General features: G+C 42.7%; 1 protein-coding gene across 1 annotated transcript in view; it reads right to left on the bottom strand.

Moving 5' to 3' along the window:
* Window positions 1–21,142, bottom strand: part of chst11 (carbohydrate (chondroitin 4) sulfotransferase 11) — a 98,653-nt gene extending 77,511 nt beyond the window's left edge. Inside the window, exon 1 of the mRNA XM_026146709.1 lies at window positions 20,950–21,142. Coding sequence (XP_026002494.1) covers window positions 20,950–21,067 — 118 coding nt within the window. The 5' untranslated portion in view covers window positions 21,068–21,142. The remainder of the gene's footprint in view (window positions 1–20,949) is intronic.
* Window positions 21,143–21,627: the final 485 nt, after the last annotated feature.

Below are 21,627 nucleotides of genomic sequence, written 5' to 3'. Positions count from 1 at the left end.
CTTTTTTCTATACACAGTGACAACAATTTAAATATCTTGCTCTATCTTTGCAAGTTGTCACTCAGAGCAGTACCCATACAGCCCAGCGTTCCCACTTTTACAGTGTTTTTCTCAAGCTCATACCAGTTGAAAACATTTTGTTATGGTCTTAGAAAGATGGCAAGTGTAGAGCCTCCATGGCTACAATGAGAAGATAAAATTAAGCACAGGAGTTTGAAGTCCATACCAATATGGCACTGTTCTTAGAAACCAGAGATAACAAAGGTGATAACACCACCACAACAACAAAAACATGCAGTAAAAGCAAACTGTGAGAGTAAATTTAAAAGGTCGTAGATCAGAAACAGTCTTGGTTTGGCCCATACAACATGTGCCGTATAGACCTCTTATTCAAAGGTCATTTTCCAGCTGTTACATGGCAACCTCATATTCCTAAATGTGGTCATATTTCTATTTTAACCCAAAGTAAAACATGTTCAACTGTTATTTATGGGTTATAGAATATATAATATAAGCTTGTGCTGATGAAAGCCTTTCAAACCCCATTAGGTGAACACACAAATGCATTTTGGTCATGCAGTAAACAGGGCAAGTTGACACGAGGCTTTGTTCCTGACAGTGACGATAACTAAAGGCACAGTTCTGTCATTTATTCATTGTCTCTGTCTTCTCACATCTTAGATGTGTTTGAACCAAACAGATTCCAACAAAGCCTTTCCACACTATCAGAAGTCACACTTCTGCTACGCTACTGTGTCAAGAGGACCCCCAGCCAACTGGGACGCCCATCACCATGGCAACCCCATCCTGCCCGAAAAGCAAGCTGGTAGTAGGAGGAAGGTGTAAACGCTTTGTGCATCTGTTCCTCTCCATCCTCTATCATCTCTCGCTGTCATTCTTTGCACTTCTTTCCACTATCACTGCCTCCATCCTTTCCCCCTTTTTACCAGCAGTTAACAGATGCCCAGCCTTCTCATAAATATCTCCTAATCACCAATACCAGTGATTCATGAAGCACACAGATGGATAACCTTTGGCTACATAAACAGTTTTGTCACATACACACATGCAGAGGACAGCTGGGCCTTCTCAGAGACACTACTATGAGGTTCTGCTGGGCAGCATGGTGTAAGCACCAGAAACCCAGAAGCAGCAGGACAGGAGAGGGTGAGATAAAGGAAGCAAAGGGGATCAAAGTGGAGAATAAAAGAAAGAGCAGGAAAAGCCAGAGGCAAGCACAGAAAATATGAGAGGAGAACGTAGTATCAGTTTAAGCCACATTCAGTCGCACCAGTATTTGACCATTTATGGTCGGTGAGCTGCACACGAGGCAGATACGGAGCAGAGGTGTTCTGCAAAGTTGTACAGACGTTTGAATCCCATTTTTCCTCCGAGTCACAACTGCTGGAGCTGAATATGTACTTAAAGAAAAGCTTTAAACTTCTGGACTCCTTTAAGCCACAGTTATGCTTTGTGCCTGCTGCTGTGGTGGTTTTAATGAGACGGGGACATTGATATAGCTTTCTGGATTTTCTTTTCTATATTTGGCAGGTGTTTAAAATGAAGGCTCTGAGATCATATATCAGCATTCATGCTTCAGAGGGACACTATTAGCAAATACCAACTACTACGCATTCATATCAAGTCTGAGCATGGTCCAGTTCAGAATCTGGTTTAATCATTAATGTTGGTACATTTATATCAATGAGACATAGTTGAAAGCATAAAGGAGTATTAGGGCCACATTAAGGAAAACAATATTATTGATCTTCATCCTGACATCATACTGTGTTTATGTGCTCAGAGAGAAATCCTTTCCTTGTTCCTAAAACCGATTCTGAAGCAACTGTGCCAGCTGGTCTCCACATTTTGACTTTTGTCTTTAATAATATTAAAATGCTTTAATGTGGCCCTAACATATGTACATAGTGGAAAATGAAATATTGCAGAGAAGCAAATACAACAGAAGAGACGAGTGTCAGCAGACTACAGCAGGGATCCGAGGAGCAGACAGCTGTTGGTATTCTGATGTTCTGCTCTGCTTGTCTGCATGTGGTTTGACTGCAGTCTGGCTCTGACTCTGTACAGAAAGCAGACTCACAAAGACTCAGCCTTGTCTTTGGTACTGCGTGTAGCATTGCCATGTCAGCAAGGCGTAAACACATTCATTTTGAGATATTAATTACTATAATCACCGCAGTGGGAAACTGTTGCAGAGATGTTTGCTGAGGGCTAAATCTTTGGCCAAGTCTGACTTGAAAATTTTCAGGTTGGATCATATCATAGAGTCTCAGGGAGCCATGATGTTTTCAAGACTTTGCATAAACAGCTGGCCACACCTTAAATATGCCTGTTAGAAGCCATTGGCTCTGTGGACATCAAACTACAGTTCCACACTTTGAAACAACAATTATTTGCCTTCTTGCAGAAAGTTAGATGCTAAGAATCAGTTAGCTTGGGGAAAAGAAGATTACAGAAAGTTGTAAATAAATAGTTCCACCATAGGCCTGCCTCCAAAAACACATATCTCTGTCTAAATATAAAATAATTATTACTAAGTTTACATACTTCCAGGTTTAGCTTTTGTCATGTCAGCTTTCTTCTAAAGTTTCTTCATATAGAAGAAAACATCTTCCGGCGTTAAACACATCATGTTCCTGGACATTCGTTTGAGCACTTTGAAATATAATAGGAACATTTGGGCTTTCACCTCATCAGTGAAGCACTCAGACTACTGTGACTGTGTTCATAAACAGCCCTGACATAATCCATCCTTTTACACTCAAACGTGTGCATGTTATACAGACTTTTGAACTAACTCATTTACCTTTAATTAATCTGAAACTCCGCCCAGTAAAACACATACGTGTGATCAACAGTTTATGTTTTCCTTGGTAAACATTAAAACAAGGCATTTCAAAGGAATCTGTGTTTTGATTAATTACAAACTTTTATATTGCAATGTATCTCATAATGTAACCCACATACTCTTTATCAGAGCACACTTTCTTTTGAACCACCTGGGCTTTGTATTAATAGCATTCAGGTATGCAACAAGTCAGAGATGCTTGACTCCCCTGTGTAACTTTCAAACATGAGCCTTAAAGCATCTTTAAGCAACACCATTTCCTCCCAAAGGAAACGTTGCTGAACTCAATCAAAAGATCTTCATTTGGCCTGAAAGATTTTTGTTATTCTATTCTTTAACAAATACGCCCTCGGTGAAATTAGGACATTTGGCACAGATCGAGGAAAACAGGAAGCACCCAGGTTTCTGTGCAGCTCTGCAGCCAAGCTGACACAGACTCAGAGCTCAGTCAGTCCAAGTATCCCTGCAACCTTAACTAGCAATAACTTCACAAATATGATTTTAACTGTAGGAGCAACATTCACAGCCGTCCCACAGATGCATCGTTACGTGCAGCAACTTTGATAACTGCTTTTGCTCCTATCGATTTTTCAGAGTTAAATTCAATCATTTCAACAAGACTGCTCAAAGAAGTTTCACCGTTAATTAATGCTTCAGTCTTCAGACAGCCGCCTCATCTCGCTCTGGCTGTTCTGCTACATCTTGGCATTCAGTACCACTGATCACAGTGTTTCGCTACAGAGATTAAACACCATTGGTGTTAAAGCAGCTACATTGCACTGGTTTGAGTCATATCTATCAGATGCATGGGGAGTCTTCTTCACACACGGTATAAATAAAATCAAACTGAGCTCCATGGTCTTGTTCTCTGTAGTGTAACTCTTCATTGTAGATCTGTCCCTCACTCATTTCAGGGACAATCTTTTCAGCCTCAGTGGGGTTAAGTGTGGAAAGATGTGAGGGCTCAGCTGTGGGGCATGCAAGAGACCCCGGCAATAAGTCTTATCCGATTCCTCGCTGTCCGTTTCTGTCCCATTACAGGCTTCTACAGGTTTTTGGTGGAGGTAGAGTAAATGCTGCAGTGTCATCTACTGTCACTACAGGGAGTGTTATATCACTCTTTTATTACATTTGGCATTTGCTGATGCTGGTTTGACTGCAGACAATGGGAAAAAAAGATGGATACGGTTATTCCTTGGTGTGATTAAGTAGTTTTCTTCAGTTAAACATCAGGAAAATAAAGACCCATAAAAGTAGCTGTTTACTGCACTGAAGTTGTAAATGAATACAAGTATTTCTCTTTAACTAGAAACTTGTTTGGCCTGTAGAAAAAACTCAATTCAAACCGTAACTATATCTAGTAAAACTGCAGGTTTGCAGCAACAGTGTGGCAGTTACCACCATCAGATCAGAAGTACACGGCAACACACTGTAAACTACTCATACAAGAGTATCTTCTAGTATGTCTCTTTAGACCAGGTCACATTGGAGGCGTGGGATATTGTATATCGTGGTACTTTGATTATTGGTGATGAATTTTGTTGCTTGCATGTAATGTTTGTCGTTGCGATACTTTGTTGTGGTTGTATTTATCTGACAGTTGCCACAAACACAGATAACTTCCAAAAGAATAGCACACAGCTAACTCACTAACTATCAGCTCCAGCAAAGGAATAAGCCTTCTGTTTACTCATGCAGCCTTGTAAAATTGCTCTGCAGCTCTGTCTTCAAGGTTTATAGAGGCGAGTGGTGTGTGTGTGTGTGTGTGTCTGTATGCATATTCATACTTCTTGCTGAGTCAGTGATGAGAAGAAATTTGTTTGCCAACGTGTCTGCCCTGACCTCCATGTAGGGACATGAGAAGAGTCTTTGAGACTCCATCAGAACGGCCGCTGAGCTGCGTACTGCCATGCTGCACAGTGGAATCTGCAACAAGGCCAGTGGCACCATCCACCAGCTCCATGGGCCAAACTGGCCACGCTGGCAGAACAAACAAGGCTGGAAAAACTCATGCAACACTGAGCTCAGATGGAGAGTGGCAAAGAGAGCTCTGTGGAGGAATTGAAACAAGTGTGCTGTGGTAAAAAGCAAAAGTGATATCAGTGCCTGGTAAAATGTTTAGTGGCTGTACAATCAGTCAAGCAGTAATACACATAATGACTTTATGTCCATGTAGTCGGATTGTCCTGTTAGCTATTTTGTCATTTTCTATATAGCAGTAAAAGGAAGAATGCATGCAAAAGGAGGATATACTCTTGTATAACACTTTATTAAGATGCTCCTTTGCTTGCTTTTTGTCAAGTACAGATATATTCTGAGGCAATAAGTAGCCATCTCCCCAGTGACTCTCAGAGACATTTACTCTAGTCAACCATCACAGGCTCTCTGAAGAGGCAGCCAAATGATACCGAGGACCGCTAACACTGGCCTAGTCAGCTGACAGCTGGTAGGAAGGGGCTTTAAAGATATGGCCAACTGCTACTTGTGCAGCAACATTATAGTGTCACTGACCCCTGACAGCACCTTTACACTACCAAAAAAGCATATTTTTTCAGTCACACACATTCACTCACTCACGTCATTTACATGGACTTTTTCCGAACAAAACTATGGACTCTGCCTCGACTACGACACAGGTAACAAATTATTACTATCTATTACCCTTGCTGTCTACGATAGCAGATGTTGTGCACTTACATTCTGCATGACCGTTATCATTTATCATGTTGCTACTGATTTTGTGCTCAGGAGACAAGTCCAGTAAACATGTGTGGTCATGTGATATGCTTTTACTTAGACTTAGGTCCTTCTGCACCGTTCAGCGCATTGGGCGGCAGATCTCCGCCAGCATAATCAATCAGCTGCGGCTGCTTCGGCCTCATCCTATGCAATGTCTAAGGCGCGTAAATCATCAACGATAGTCCTCTGCCATGTTGTACGGCGGCGTCCTGGTTTGTGTCTTCCATGGAGTGGGTTCCACATGATCTTGGGCAGTTGGTGCAGGACTTGGTGCAGAATGTGACCTCCTGTGGCTTAGTCAAAATGTCATGGAGCGGACGTGTAGTCCGGCGGTGGACTTCTGCATTGGTGACATGGTCCCAGTAAGAGACAGGCAGGATCTGACTTAGCCATGGCTGTTGGGCCACATTGAGTCTTTTGGTGATTTTGGCTGCTGTTTTCCAGTTAGGTATAATGATGGAGCAGATTAATCTTCCTCGCCAGATCGATCTTTGCATTCGACCAGATCGGCCGAAGAGCGCACCCGCTTTCGCAATCTGACACACGACGTCATGATCAGCATCTCTGTCGCTTGCAAAGATGCTGCCCAGGTAGGTGATTTGGTTCACCTCCTCCAGCGGTTGGTATCCTACTACAATGGGATCCTGAGTCATCACGTAACTGATCCTCATGACCTCGGTCTTGTTCCCGCTGATTTGCAAGCCCACTTTGGCTGCCTCTTGCTCCAAGCTTGGTGTCATGGTCGTCATGTTCTTCCGGACGTCGGCCAACAAAGCGATGTCATCCACGAAGTTGAGGTCCTTCAGGTGTGTTGATGGATGTCAAGGTATCCTGAAGCCATCTTGGTCATGATAACTTTGATTTGCCCTTTCAGTAGCAAGTTGATCTTTACAGGGTGGGTCGCTAGCCCAACGCCAACCCTCCTCCTTTCTCAGCCGGGCTTGGGACCCTCAATGGCGGACTTAACCATCCACGCCAGAGTTCTGCATTTACAGGCATGCTAATCTGGATGGTGATCTTTTTCATTCATGTAGCATGTAAGTGCTAATATGGGCCACCTATATATACACCACCCATGTTTTCCCACTAAAAATCCACCGTCTTTAAGTCTAATATTATATACTGTTTTAGTTATCATTATGCTATGCTACACTGTGACTGTCTTCTCAGGCTTGACAAAGGCAGAGCCACAGTTTTACAATGTATTTATTTATTTTTAGGATGAGCAATATACCCGTGGCAGGGTTAACAGACCTGGGGGATTGCCACGCTCAGAGAAAGCCAGGGCTAAAACTGAATATATTACTAATCATTTAAAAAGCTCCTAGTAGACCTGGATGACTTACGTTTAAAGAAATGCAGCATTTTATCATACGATGAAAGTTCTAAAGGCAATGACATTTAACAGTGTTCAAAGAGTACACAGGGCAGATAATTCCTTTTCTCTGGCAAATGGAGTGAGTCAGGAGAGGCTAGAGGAAGAAGAGTCGAAGGAGGAGGAGTGGAAATTCCCTCCCGTTGTTCTGTAAAGTGTCCCAGTAGCTGATGTAGAACAGGCAGGTTTAAATGTTCTTCCACCAGCAATTTAATGAGACACGACTCAGCCTTCCTCCACTTAATTAAAGCCATGATTCACTTCTCGTATGCCACAAAGTCTACAGTACATCTGGCAGCCAGAAACACACCGTCACCCTCTTTATTTGCTCACGTGTACAGAGCCTATGCTCTATACGCTGCACTTTGCTGACTTTCAAAGAGCTCAGCACCTCATCGTGCCCAGTTACTTTACCTAATTCCTAAATTAACTCATTGACTTTCCAAAGACAAGGATTCGAGGCACACAGGGAAACATGTATGCATACACTTGCTGAGTTGTCCTGGGGAAGCAGCAGGAGCGACTGTATGCCTAGTGGGTCATCTTGAGCACAGACACAAACCCACACACACTCCTCTGGCTCCTTGCACTCCAGGGTAAACACTAACTGTGAGATCAGGCCTGAAAGCACTTCTGTCACCTCCTGAATATGCCCCAGTCCTGGACTGCGACTTCTAATGCCTAAATGTGGCAAACACAGACGTCTTGATGTCCTGCTTGGGGCTAAAACATAACAACCGAATCGATATTTATCTGCAGCGGTGCTGTGATTACATTCCCATCTCCGCTGCTGCTGTTGTTCTGTGCCAGCATATGCACAAGGGGCCGCTGTGCATGAGCCACTGGAACCATCCACTCCCACTACAAGCTACACTGTAATCAACATGCTAGTAAATACACATACCCAGTGATGCTGAACCCCCCACTTCCAGTCAGACACATCTCATTTAAAGCTGCTCTGGATTTTCCTGTAATTACACAATTATTAGTATCAGTCTGTATTAAACAGTCTCAGCTGTCATTCCACATACTTGAGATGTTATATTTTACTGCAATTTGTAATAATTAATTATACGGTTTATTTAAAGGTAAAAAAAAAACCCTCTGTGGTATTTCAGGCACAGTTACTTCAACTGGAGGAGCAGATCTTTGAACAAACTAATAAAACAAAACAGGGTCATTCTTAGATGTGAATTGGCTTTGCATGTAAGGAGATTATTCATTTGTATCCCAAAGAATGGGACCAATTTTACAAATGGAAACATTAAACACTGATCATTCTCGTATTACTGCATGACTCATTTAAAGCAATGCTTCCTGTTCTGCTCAAACACCAATGTTAGCTAAACATTAGAGAAATCCAAAGTAAGCACAATTAGCTTGGAAAACATGGCATATAGACAGGTAGATAGATCCATAACCAAATATAGCTGTTCAGTGAAGTGAACTGAAGATCTCATTTGCGGTGTTGCCTCTTCATTAGTGTAGCACGCATCCTTTTCAAACAAAGACAACTACAGACGATCCAGACGTCACTGCAGAACATGGATGTGTGGCACATCACAACCATGTTTCAGTTTACTGCTCTATAATCCCCCTGTGAACACAGACTCATATAGAGAAGAATTTTTGGACACAATCTTGCCTTTGGTAAATTGATTGAACACAAGATGGATGAATACCCATCAAAACATCCTGTGAGACGTATTTTATGATGCATGGTGGGCAGATGTTTATGTGCAGGCCACACCGCTGAGGCTAACATTAGCACTTCCCTGTCTGACAAGTGATTCTTTGATCACCACGAGTCATTTTCTTTGTTTCTCCATGAGTCAAAGTTTACAAAGGATGCACTTCAGATAATAGTCTGCTTGATTCCTCCTGCCAGTTTGTGCAAATGAAAAGTGCACAACTAGAGAGTGCCTGTTTCTGCCATACAGTTTTATGTTGTATTCCAGCTGCAGTCACAGACTTGAATCCAGAGGACCACATATAAAGCAGACTTTGGTTCTCCAGACATCAGGTGGTTTTTATAGGGTGGGAAAGAAAGCTGGGTGACTGCAGAGTCAGTTTGTGCAATGTTGCAAGTATGAGTCAGCTCTGCGAGGGATGGTGCATTTCAAATCCCCCAAGGCCTTGCTGATGATGCTCCAGTGAAGTTATTGGGGAGGTAAACGTAGATGCCAATTGGTCTAGAAAGGCCTCACACACACACACACACACACACACACACACACACACACACACTTGTTGGCTCTGACAGTATCTGTCTGTCCATTGTTTGCACTCAGAATAGGCCTGGTTGTTGTTCCGAGCTATGGGAATGTCTCACTGTGTCTGATAATGGCCATAAAAGCTGTGTTATTGTTCGTGTGCAAATTGTTTTCTTACTGATACAAAATGTCAAAAAGGAAATATTTCCGGTTGTGGCAAACTTCTATCACATGATTTTGTAAATCTCAATCAAGGCTCAAAGAGTGTGTGTGTGTGTGTGTGTGTGTGTGTGTGTGTGTGTGTGTGTGTGTGTGTGTGTGTTTTCAAGTGTCTCTCTTTGTGGCAGTCCTTTCATCGCCTCACTAATGAAGTCCAGATGCTCGTGCAGATGGTGACCGACTCTAGTGAATGAGTGTTCAGTGTCAGGGCTCCGGCTGCTCAGAGTTTTACACTAAAGATTTTTAAAGAGTCAGGACAGTCACCTACCTTTGTTTAATATTAGGTTTCAACAAACATAAGTGTATATACACTGTTTACATTTTAAAGGAGCAGTCAGCTGCAATGCCCCGTACACCATTTTAATGTCTGAATGTAATCTTTGTTACTTTATAACTCAGTGTCCTGGAAACATTCTAAATATTCTTATAACACGTTTGACTGCCTGATATATCTGACTATAAATATATGCACTCCATACTGTACATTAATGCCACTGTTTTACACATGTCTCAACTCTGTATATTTTTATTTATTTTATTTATTGTTTACTCTATTTAATTTTTAAAATATGTGTACACACACACACACACACACACACACACACACACACACACGTAGAAAAATATTTAGTATACACATCCAGAAATGCATATACTATTATATATTGTACATATATTTATTAGTTTCAGATGTAGCCATTCTCGTATTTTGCTTGTTTACATTATTGTATTTTGCACAACTCTGTTGCTTGTGAAGCTCGCACACAAGAATTTCACTCACATGTGCTGTACCAATGTACCTGCACATGTGATGTGACAATAAAAGTGATTTGATTTGATATGTTGTTTGAGTGTTACTGTAACGTCCCTCCAGCTGTGATGGGGACAGGTGCGGCCTACACTGCACAGTAACACAGCGATGGCTCTTTAGATGATAAAGACCTGAAACTTTCCAGCTGGCATCATCCCTCTTTTGTGTTTAGCTGGTGTATGTTCAATACATTTCATTGTCCTTTAGCCCTGAATTTAGCCCTCGTCTAAAGTTAGCCAAGCAGAATATGAACTTTTTGTTAATAATAAATTGTTATACAGTGGTCCCTCGCTATAACGAGGTTCACCTCTCGCTGTTTGACAGATTTTTTTGTTGGTTTTTTTTTTTTTTTTTTTGGGGGGGGGGGGGGGGGGGGGGGGCAACTTTCCATTGGTTTTTTGTTTTTTTTACAGCGCGTTGTGTTCTGCGTCCTGATTGACAATAGTCTACAGCCAATCAATCTCGTGCCGTGTCTGCTGTACAGTACAGAACATGTTCAGCTCGTCAACTTTACATAAATCTTCGATCCTAGCAGTGAGTCCTGTAAATGGTGAAATGGTAAATGGCCTGCATTATATAGCGCTTTACTAGTCCCTAAGGACCCCAAAGCGCTTTACACTACATTCACTCATTGTCACACACATTCACACACTGGTGATGGCAGCTACATTGTACCCACAGCTGCCCTGGGGCGCACTGACAGACTGGGGATAGGGTTAGGGGGTAAGTTTTCTCCCCAACAAACAACAGTGTTGATGAAACGTCGTCACCTGCGGGTTCCTTTGGTTTCTTTCTGTAATACTGGACTCATTTTCTACAAGGTTTGAACTTTGAGAGTTTAAACAAGACAGAAAAGTGTGAAAATGTTCATGCCTGTCTAACAAAAGTGTGTAAAGTGTGTCGTGAGGGGTTTTACAGCCTTAAAACATCTATAATAATTGTAAAAAATAAAGTTGGCTACTTTGCGGATTTCACTTATCGCGGGTTGTTTTTAGAACGTAACTCCTGCGATAAACGAGCGACTGCTGTACATAATTTTATGAAATGAAAATAGATTAGTGTTTGTATAGAGGATTTCCAGTCTCATTGCCGCTCTTTCTATTTCTGTTGCTTTATTTTTTGCACCTGTGGCTAAACGAAATGATATGTCTAGCTTTACTGTCCATATGCACCTTTTTGGCCCTCAGTGAGGCGCCATAGTTACCATGAGCTCCAAAAATTGGCCCTTGGGTTCATGTTTGTGGAGACTTTCCTGCACTTTGTAAGAATGCATCAAGAGCAATGTCAGACATTAAGTCTACTCTGAACATCCCTGATCATCACACATATCATGACGTTATGTGTGGGAGTTCATCAGGGCGCACTGGGATCAGAGAACGAGCCATAACAGGGATCCCCTGCTCCCCGCCCCCCGCCTCTGATGCACTGGATGTTTTAAGCAGAGCAGGAAAACAGCAGCAGAACCGGGATTACACACACAGGACATCCGGGATACACTCTCACAACACACACAGACATAAAGTGGCAGAGAGGTGGGAAAGGGGACAACGTTTGGAGGTAAAGAAGGGGGTACACAAACACAGCTATGAGGCTGAATCCAAACAAGGCAGCTATGCTTTGCTGTGTATCTGGATCATCTCCTCGCACTGTGATAACATCAGCCGGGTTCTGTGAGGAACCCTAAACAGGAAGGATACACAGGAAACCTGAGAAGTGGCAACAGGCTCTAAAAGAAAGGGAGCAGTTTGGTTGTGACAGCATATGTTAAAGCAGCGGTTTGAGCTGCAGTCGCCGCAGCTGGTAGTTATTGTCCTCAGAAGAAAAGTGAATCTGTGCGCTGTTCTGAGGATTTCTCAACATGTTGAAAACATCACTGACCTTTGAGCACCGTGCATTTAAATGTTAATGCAGCTCCACGGCTTTGTAAGCGCTAAAGTGATCAGTCATCACATCGAGGATCTGAAGTGATCATACACATGTAAACTGCAAAGTTTACTCGAGTCTGTTTCTCACATTTTACATCTGAAGCTCTTGAATGCTTTTTAGTAGACAGGCTGCTGGAACAGAGATACCTGCTCTGGGTAACTGGACCAGCAAACTGCAGCAAGCTTGATGGGAATTCATGGCTCAGGTGCAAAGCTTTTGCTCTTGCTTGTCTCACTTGCACACAGGTGTTAGCATCAAAAACACACATGCTTTGCTCTAGACGTTTCCTAAAACAGACAAATCAGACAAGGCCAACATCCCCTCCTGAAACCAAAACTGCAAAGAGCAAGCATGAACCTGCACGCTGACCAGAATAAAAAGAAAAAAGCTGCAAATCAATAACAGTAGCTAGAAGACACGCACACAGCCAGATGATTTACACTGCTGGATGCATTTTTCTTTCTGTTTTTGTGTGAATAGAAAATTTGAGGGTGTCTCTCGGTTCTTCAAAAGTAAAGACTAATCGCCTTTTACACGCAGAAATACCAAATTGCAACTTGTAGCTCATGACAAACTCAGAAGCTCGGACTTGAGAGCGCATTTCTTTTCCCATTCCAGCCCGACAGTTTGAGCAATCTCACTGTTCTACTTTCCACCCTAAGAACACAATTAATGTCTTGTTAGGGTGGAAAAGATGTCATCTTAAAAATGCTGGTTTGATAAGGAGAACACAGAAACTGTCTTCATGGATCATGATGCCACAGTGATGACAAAACGTTCTTTTGTCTGTTTGAAGAAGGTGAAAAGAGGCACATTTTGGTCACAGATAAGAATTGGTTAGAAATATTCTCTGTTTTATAACATGTTAAATAATAAAACTATTAGACAAAAGCAGCCTTTGCAAAGGCATTCTTCTATTCTTCTCAGTTTGTTGCAAGTTTCTTAAAGAGGCTCTCCATTTTTTCAGATTACAAGGCCCCATAATTGAGGTCACTGACCTGAGTGACTCAGCCTCTTTACCACAGCTGACGCCACAGAGCAACCAAGGTGAGGAATTTTGAGTTTCCTGTAGACATTCTAGGATTTTGTTCTTTCTCGAGACAGAATCAGTTCACTCGTCCATCTCTGTTGTTATCATAGAGCTTTCTCTCTCCCACACAAACACATGAGGAACAAAACTAATAATGTTGAGATTTCTAATGAGGTCACTGAGGTCTGTCTCAGCGAGCAGCTGGCTGCTCCAGTGGCAGACGTGAAATGTGAGCACGCAACTTTGAAGCCTGGGTGCACAAGCAGGTTACCTCTCACAGGCTGAGCAAAGACAGTGCAGTGGGCGAGCAGGGCTGCAGCCTCACACACACACACTCCAGATATCCCAGACAAGAAGCCCACGAAGCAAACGGCCTTATTAGCCGTGCTGATTTCTGCAGCTACGATGCCTTTAAAGGCCCAGCAGCAACTCAGTGTGGTGACGCAGATGAGATCTGTCACAGGCACAATGAAGGCTGCAGGTGAATGCACCCAGAAAGGATTAAGGTGGAAGGCCAGAGGTTGTAGCTCTTGGCTGTCAGCAAGCTGAACTATACAACAACAAGAGCTGTGACAGTCTCCGTTCAGCAGGAAAGGCCTATGTTTCCCCGTCTGGCTGTCGCATTTGTGATCACAGAGATGCGTATTGCACCAATAATCTACCGTATACTTCTTAAAACCCTACACCGCCTTTTTTTGCTGCGTGAAATTCATGACTCCATATTTCAGGCAGGCAGGCAGGACTGTTCGCCGTAGGCATCCTAAATAATTTGAGCGACATCCTAATGTGGGCTTTTCTATCATGCCAGTAGTCATTTTGTCAGATTAACTTTGCCTTTTTCCAGACTCTGGATATTTCATTTCAGTGTGGAAGAAAAGCCTTGAGAGCTTCCACCAAAGCTCTTAGAACTTTTGCCATTTTTTATCCAGCGTGTGATGAGAGGTTTGGCAAATGCACCAAGGAATTCAGCTGCTGTAGTGTGTAGAATACAAGCATGTGTATAATGACAGATCATGTAATCAGTATTAGGTCAGTATAGATAAATACTGCTGACAATTAGTGAGAGCCCCTAACATGGTATCCTGGATAAATCATTTAGAGACTGTGTGTCATGAGGCTAAATGCCAGAGTAAATGGAAGAAGCAGAGAGGCCGTGGTTCTGAGCATCATGAGCGTTATGAGCCATGCAAATAACACTCCTTAAACCTGAATAAAAGTACAGCATTAAATCAAAGTAACTACCTATACTTCCTTTGTATGGACCCAAAACAGTAATTATATGTTCCAGCAACAAAGACCATAACCGTTTTGATTGGTCTGCTTGGTTGTAATATGTGCTGTGAGGCTCTCATATCTGACTGCTCACACTGCCAATGCAATAGTCAGTATGGTCCTTATCTTCCATTTTGAAGCGCTAACGAGTGTGTCGAGTCAAACGTCTTTCCTGTGTTTCAGCTGAGACGATAGGCAGGATCAGTCCTGCTGGCAGAGCAAGGCTGACAAACAAGCACATGTGCATGAGTGCAAACCGTACTCACTATAAATCAAGTTTAATGGTACAGTAAAAAGACTTTATAAAAGACCTTCATGTGGGAGAATTTACATTTTTCAGGTTTGGGGACAACTTTATTTTATTCTTTATGTACCTTGAGAACAGAACCTTAGAACGACAGTCTTGTTCTCCCGATTCACTCGTAGATACAGACAGTTGTACCTAACAAAGAGTCGTCATGTCTGACACAGGTGCAAACAGCTTAACTTCACTCTGAGCATGAGAACTGCTAATGTTCTCCCTGCCGCCATGCTTTCTGCCTGTTTTGTCTAGGCTGGCAGTACGCGCCAAACAGAATCTCATTTGGCGTGCGTTCAACAAGCTGTTGAATACAGAGCTGCAGGCTAATGCCAGTGCACTGGCAGCATTACCGGGGCATCTCCTTCTACTGCAGAGATTATGAACTGCACTGGGAGCAGAAAAGACCACAGGTAAAACACCAGTCTCTGGAGAGCTGCAAAATGCTTCTTCACACTTCCATTCATGCCAAATGATTTTTCTTTTTGAGCGTAAACTTGACAGTTTTTGACATTTTGACACGGTGAACACACAAAAACCTTTTTGCCTCAGACTACACTTGAGCTCTTAAGCCTTATTCTGTAGAGATATTAGCAAAGACTACAGTGTGACACCACTGTAAACCCCCTACCCAGCTCACCACCACTCTACCCTCATCCCCCTTCCTTTGTCTCTTCTACAAGAGGTCGTGATCCTGCAAGCCCTGGAGGAGAGGTGAGAGTTTACACTGGGAGGCCCAGTGGGATTCCTAAACCAGCTAAACATGCCTGAACCACAGAGACGCTGCTTCCAACTTTATCGGAAGAACAATGACAGTGCTGGTGTGTGTGTTTGAAAGACAGGAATGTAAAGGAGTGAAAGGGAGGGGAAGGACAGAGGGCTTACAAAAGGGTGATTAAGTCATTTCAGAAAGAGGGATAAGATGGCAAAGATAGAGATAACGATAAATGTCATTAAGGAAGTCAGCAACAGTAAACACACATGCTAGTCAGCAGTACCCGTCTCAGCTGTGTAATCGTGCACAGACACACACTCCAGCATTTAAACTTGTACCAAGCTCCTGCACAAACACCCTGCTTTAAACGTGTCCTCTTTAATCACAGCATCCAGACCATGTCATTGCCATGACGACATCAAATATCCACTTTGTAATCTGTATATTTCTCTGTGTGTGTGTGCGTGTGCGTGTGCGTGTGCGCGTGTGCGTGTGTGTGCGTGTGTGTGTGTGCGCGTGTGTGTGTGTGTGCGTGCGTGCGTGTGCGCGTGTGTGAGTGTGTGTGCGTGTGTGTGTGTGTGTTGAGCAGAAGCTGATGCAACATCTGTGGCGATTGGCACAACTCTTGGAGCATGATGCCGGGGTCCTTGAGAACAGTTTTATGGAGGCTCGGTTCAACTATTACAATCACTTCCTGCCCTGGAAGCTCCTTTAATGACACACAGATAAGAGGTCTCTCTCTGTACAGTGTTCCTGCAGCAGGTTACAGTTACGTAATTTTTAAATAAATCTTATGATTCTACCAGGATCTTCGCAAACAGGGCGTCTTAAGAAGACATTTTAAATGCATAAAGGGTCACAAAGTCTAGTTGAGACTGAAGTAACTGACTGGAAACTCTACATCCAGATCAACAGAATCAACCTTTCTGGGATTTACTAACCTGGATGATTGAGCGTGCATCAAGACGATTAAAGGGTCAGTTCACCCATATTAACAAAAATTTGACTCTCACTTGGAGCCAGGCAGTACAGCTCTGCTGCTACCCAGTACACCAGAGCTTTCACTTGAGTTTTCAACATGAGCATCTGTATCCAGAGTCAGTGTGCATGCACCTTTGCACAACACTGCAAACTACTTTTAATTTGACCTATAAAAGTTGGAGTTGCACAGAAAACTGGGCAATACAGCAATTATTTTACTATAATTTTTGTTTCTCACCATCATTATCTAAAACCTGAAAATCATGTGGAGTAATTGGTGTTTCAGCCCCTCGGTATCTCTTTCTATAGAGACGTGCAGAATCAAGCCAAGGCTCTTTGAGCTTCTTCTGGCAGCACCAAACAGCCCAACATCTTATAAAGACTGGGGATGGGTATCCAGTGCCATTGTGGCACCGGTTCTGACATAAACGGTAGTAACCAGACCGAAAAGCAGCGCACATTTTGGTGCTTTATTTCGGTGCTTTATTTTCCTGAGATGTCAGACACTTTGGATTCTAGCCAATCATTTTACCTTTGCGAGCGTAGTAGGCGGGCCCAGGTACGTACGTTCTTTTAGAGCAGAGCTACAGATTAAAAATGCCCAAGGCGAAGCGGTCAAAGTCTGGCTGTACTTCACAGCAAAAGATGCAAACTCAGCAGCAACAAGTGCTTTAAGCTGATACTGTGATACTGTCAAAGGAGGTAACACCTCGAATCTGATGAAACACCTGGCGACGCATAGCGTTTTTTTTAAAAGCCGAGAAATGCGCCGTATTTGATAGCTTGCTGCGAGACCTCACACCGAGCACATCTACTGCGGGTGTGGTGCCTGTTATCGGACCCGGAGCAACATCCCCCAAAAACCCGAAGAGGAGAGTCCTGGCCCCTAGCCCTGCCAGTGTAGCAGAAATGATGAGGATGATGATGCAGCAGCAGCCGTTCTTCTCTGCGTGAGTAGCTTCATGTTGTTCGTGTGTAATTTACGTTGAGTAGGCTAACCACGTTATTACATTAATGCATGTAAGGTGAACTAGCAAACATCATCATAGCTACATGCGGCTGTCTTCTTGTTTGATGGCAGATACTCCCTTCACCCTGGCCACAAAGGCTAAAATGACCAAAGAAAAAGAGGGAAACAGCTGAACATGAGAGGTTTAGGACAAAGTTTGTGTTCTCCATTGTTTAAGCACTGCTTCCAGCCAAGAGTGATGCCATATATGCCCCATAGCTGCAGAAAAGATGAGATGAGATGATCCTTTATTTGTCAGTTGCAGGTCTTTTGCCCACAACCGAGATGACAGACCTTGCCGACCGTACATACAATACAGAGACAGGTCAATGTGATGTTAACTTGTTAACTTTTTACAAAAAAAACAGCTGAACATGAGAGGTTTTTGGACCAATTTTGTGTTTTCCATTCTTTAAGCACCGGTTCGAGCACCGTTTATGCACCGTTTCAAAAGTACCGGTTTGGTACTGGTATCGGATAAAACCTAAACGATACCCATCCCTAATAAAGACATCATTTCATCATTTTATCATCATCATTGTCATAACTGTTGCATTATTTTTTGAGTAGAATTTAATCTTTGCATTTTATTCCATGTGTGACTCCTTCCTAACTATAAAGCTATGACCAACAACTGCTTTGCTTAATTTCAATTTGGATGAAAATAAGAAATCATCATAACTAAGCAGAGCTCAGTGTCACAGTAACCAGCAGACTAAAGTTGGACCAGTTTTATATACAACACATTTTTACACAGTCTCTGCTCTTTCTAAGAACAAAACTGCACTGTTAGAAAAAACATCTTAAAAAAACAGTAATATTCTGGCAGCTGGGGCGCCAAAATACTACCGTAAAATAACAGAAAATAACTTACTCATGAAAATACGGTTATTTCCAGTAATGAAAATACAATTTGTTGCCCTAATTTTACATGGAATTTTGCCTTTTTCAAGTGCTTTTAAACATTAAATTAGGAACATTTTAATGTGATTAAACAATGAAATTACCTATAAACAAGGTCAATGAATGCGGCAATATGAATAATAATACTTAAATGTACAGAAATATACAGTTAACAGTTGGTTTAAATAATAATGGATTGCATTCATATCGCGCTCTTTGAGACCCTCAAAGCGCTTTACAATTCCACTTTATAATTCTCCTCCGACCACCACCTGTAGGTGAAGCGTCTTGCCCAAGGACACAACGACCGAGTGCCCGAGCCGGGGATCGAACCGGCAACCTTCTGATTACAAGGCGAACTGCCAACTCTTGAGCCATGATCGCCCTAAATAACAAAAATAATTATTATTATTTGATGTAAAAAAAAGTTTATACGAATCATTTTATATATTTTTCCATAGCATCACATTTGAATTTAACAGTTCAATCTTTCAAATAACGGACAGATATTTGTGAAATTATGATGCATTTGTGAATTATTTTAACAATCTAAATATGCTCATGTACAGACAGATACATTTAAAAAACAAGGAAATTATGTTTTATTACATTTACAGTGCCCGAACCACCTCAGGAGCCAGCTGAGGTGGTTAGGCTGCTGCCCCCGCGACCCGGCCCCGGATAAAGCGGATGAAGATGGATGGATGGATGGATGGATGGACATTTACTGTGATTTTACGTTAATTTACATTTGAAATGTGAAATCAGTCTATTGATGTAAATTTAATGATATTCTAGAAGAACAGTACAAAACTGTAAAACACACAGTAAAATACTTTTATATTAAGATTTGTTTTTACAGTGTGGTCAAGGGGTTGAAATAGAATTGTTGACAAATATTTAGTAGTATTTAGACATAATTATAGATCAGAAGTTATCACAGAGGCCTAAATAAAATGTATTTTCTCCTTCTAAGTAACGAAACTGGCATTTAGCCTTACTGGACTGGATGCGTTGCCACAACTGGTTATTGTGGATGACTTAATGTAAATGTTAAAATAACTCTTTGTCGGTGTGAATGGTGCATGAAATTCGTTTGAAACAGTTGTGTGTCTAATGTGTTATGTCATATAGTCTGACTGCTGTGTTTACTTGTATTTGTGTTTTTTCCTTATGTTTAAAAATGTCACCTGGTGCCATCTTTGTCAGGTTATCCTTGAAAAAGACACTTTAAATCTGTGACAAAAGATATCAAACTCTCAAGGATAACAAGCCCAGTGACTTACTAATACACAGAACACGTGTATTGTGGTAATATTTCTGAGCAGATTAGAAATAGAAATGATGGTCCATCTATGGCAGCAGCACCTGCACTGGTGACTCACACAGTGGCAGTGTGTGTACAGAAAAAACAGCAGGTCAGTTCAGTTTCATATTCCCATGGATGATATTAGCCTTTCTCTGTTTATCTCATGTTTCATCGCAGCCCCATTACCCACACAGAGCAGCGATGTCTCCAAATCATTACCTGCGCACCGATCCACGTCTCTACACGATCTCACCAGTGGACATGGTGGCATTAAACCCCTGTAGATATTTTATATGTTTATTATAACCTTAAGTATCGTAGCCTGATCCAGTCAATCTGAAATGAGCCGCTGAGCCGCGCAGACACCGGGACTTTTCTGGGATTTAAATGTCTGGTGCTTCAGTTTATTAAGAGAAAGCAAATACTCCGAAAGTATGCTCGTCCGTTCAGAGCTTTAGTAGACCTGTTGTGCAGCAGGTCGGCAGCCCTGAGCCTGAATAGTCGCTGCGCCTGTGCTTGACGCGCAGACTTGTGTGATTTCGGCGCACAGAGACGCTGCTGTACAGCCCTTCCATCCATCCAGACAGCGGAGATTTGGCAAAGCAATAGATCAGATTACATAATTTAACATAATTAGATGCAAATTCTATCACCGAGCCCCCGCTGAGATGGAGAGGAGCTCTTTTCTTGTGCAAGAAATTACTACCTGCTGGTCTCCAGACAGGACACGCGTCCTAAACGCTCCCCAGAGACAGTTCCGTTTTAGATATGGATTCCACATGAAAGTAACTCCTTGTTCTCCTGACAGCGAGAACCACTGGGGAGGGTTTGAGCATAATGCCACAGCCCACGCTGCGTGCCAGACCTAAGTGCTGCCCCGTACACCAGTTCCTATCGCCAAGCCGCGTTTGTGAAGACAAAAAGCCCCCCCACCGCTACTGCCACCATGCCACTTGTCAGCTGAAGGGAAGCGAGTGGCCAGCCCCAGGTTACTCACACATACACACAAACCAAGAAACACTTCAACCAAAAAAGAGCAGCTCAGCAAACGCCGGAACGCGCAACAAGGCGACCGGTCTCACGTGGAAGATCGATTTAAACCACCGTACTCACTCTGGTTGATTTACGCCTTTACATCGCGCAAGTATCAATTATTTATCGGGCGCATTACTGTACAGCCAGAACAAATCGATGTGTCGGCGCGCCAGGAGGTTACCAGGCAGGATGCAATTCATCAACACGCACTCACACACCCGAGAGAAAGAGCAGCGAGATCCTACCTGGTTGAAACATACTTTGGAAATAAAAGATGACCAGAATAAAGGATCCCAAACAAGTGGCAAATATCATCCGGCATATCCTGCTCATCCTCATCAGTTCGCTCAGAGTCTGTTTCATGGCGGGACGGAGAGGCTGGAGGATGCCGCGCGCTTTGTGCGGGAATGAAGGGCCGGTCTGTCGGAGGCTCCGGGGCTCTGGCGGTACTGATGAGGATTGTCCGCCGGTCAATGAGCTGAACACATCCAACATGGAGCGTACCACTTCTGGGCTAAAAGAGGGGTGGTTCGTCCTCGGAGCGAATGAGCGCGTCCACGTGTGCACTTGAATTTATGAGCATAATTCCAAGCTGCTGTTTGTTGTTATGGCGCCGTGTCTGTCGTGGCTGTATGACCAACACAAGGAAACTTTTAAAATAAGAACAAAGTATAAAAATATCACCAGTCTCAACAGAGATCGATATAGATTAAACGTTTGCAACATTGTGTATTGGGCCTATACCCCGATGGCGTGCTTTGGGTGTCAGTTCTTAACTGTCTGTATTAGTTAAATAGATGTATTGTGGGTTTAAAAAGTACAGTGCTTCCTTCCGAAATGCATAACATAAAATTAAGTCAACAGCATCTAGTCGTTTTAACTTCCTTTGAACATCCACAACGTCAGCTTACATTTGAGTCGAC

Source organism: Astatotilapia calliptera, chromosome 17, assembly GCF_900246225.1.
Source record: "Astatotilapia calliptera chromosome 17, fAstCal1.2, whole genome shotgun sequence".
NCBI lineage: Eukaryota > Metazoa > Chordata > Actinopteri > Cichliformes > Cichlidae > Astatotilapia > Astatotilapia calliptera.
This window is presented reverse-complemented; position numbering and strand designations above follow the sequence as displayed.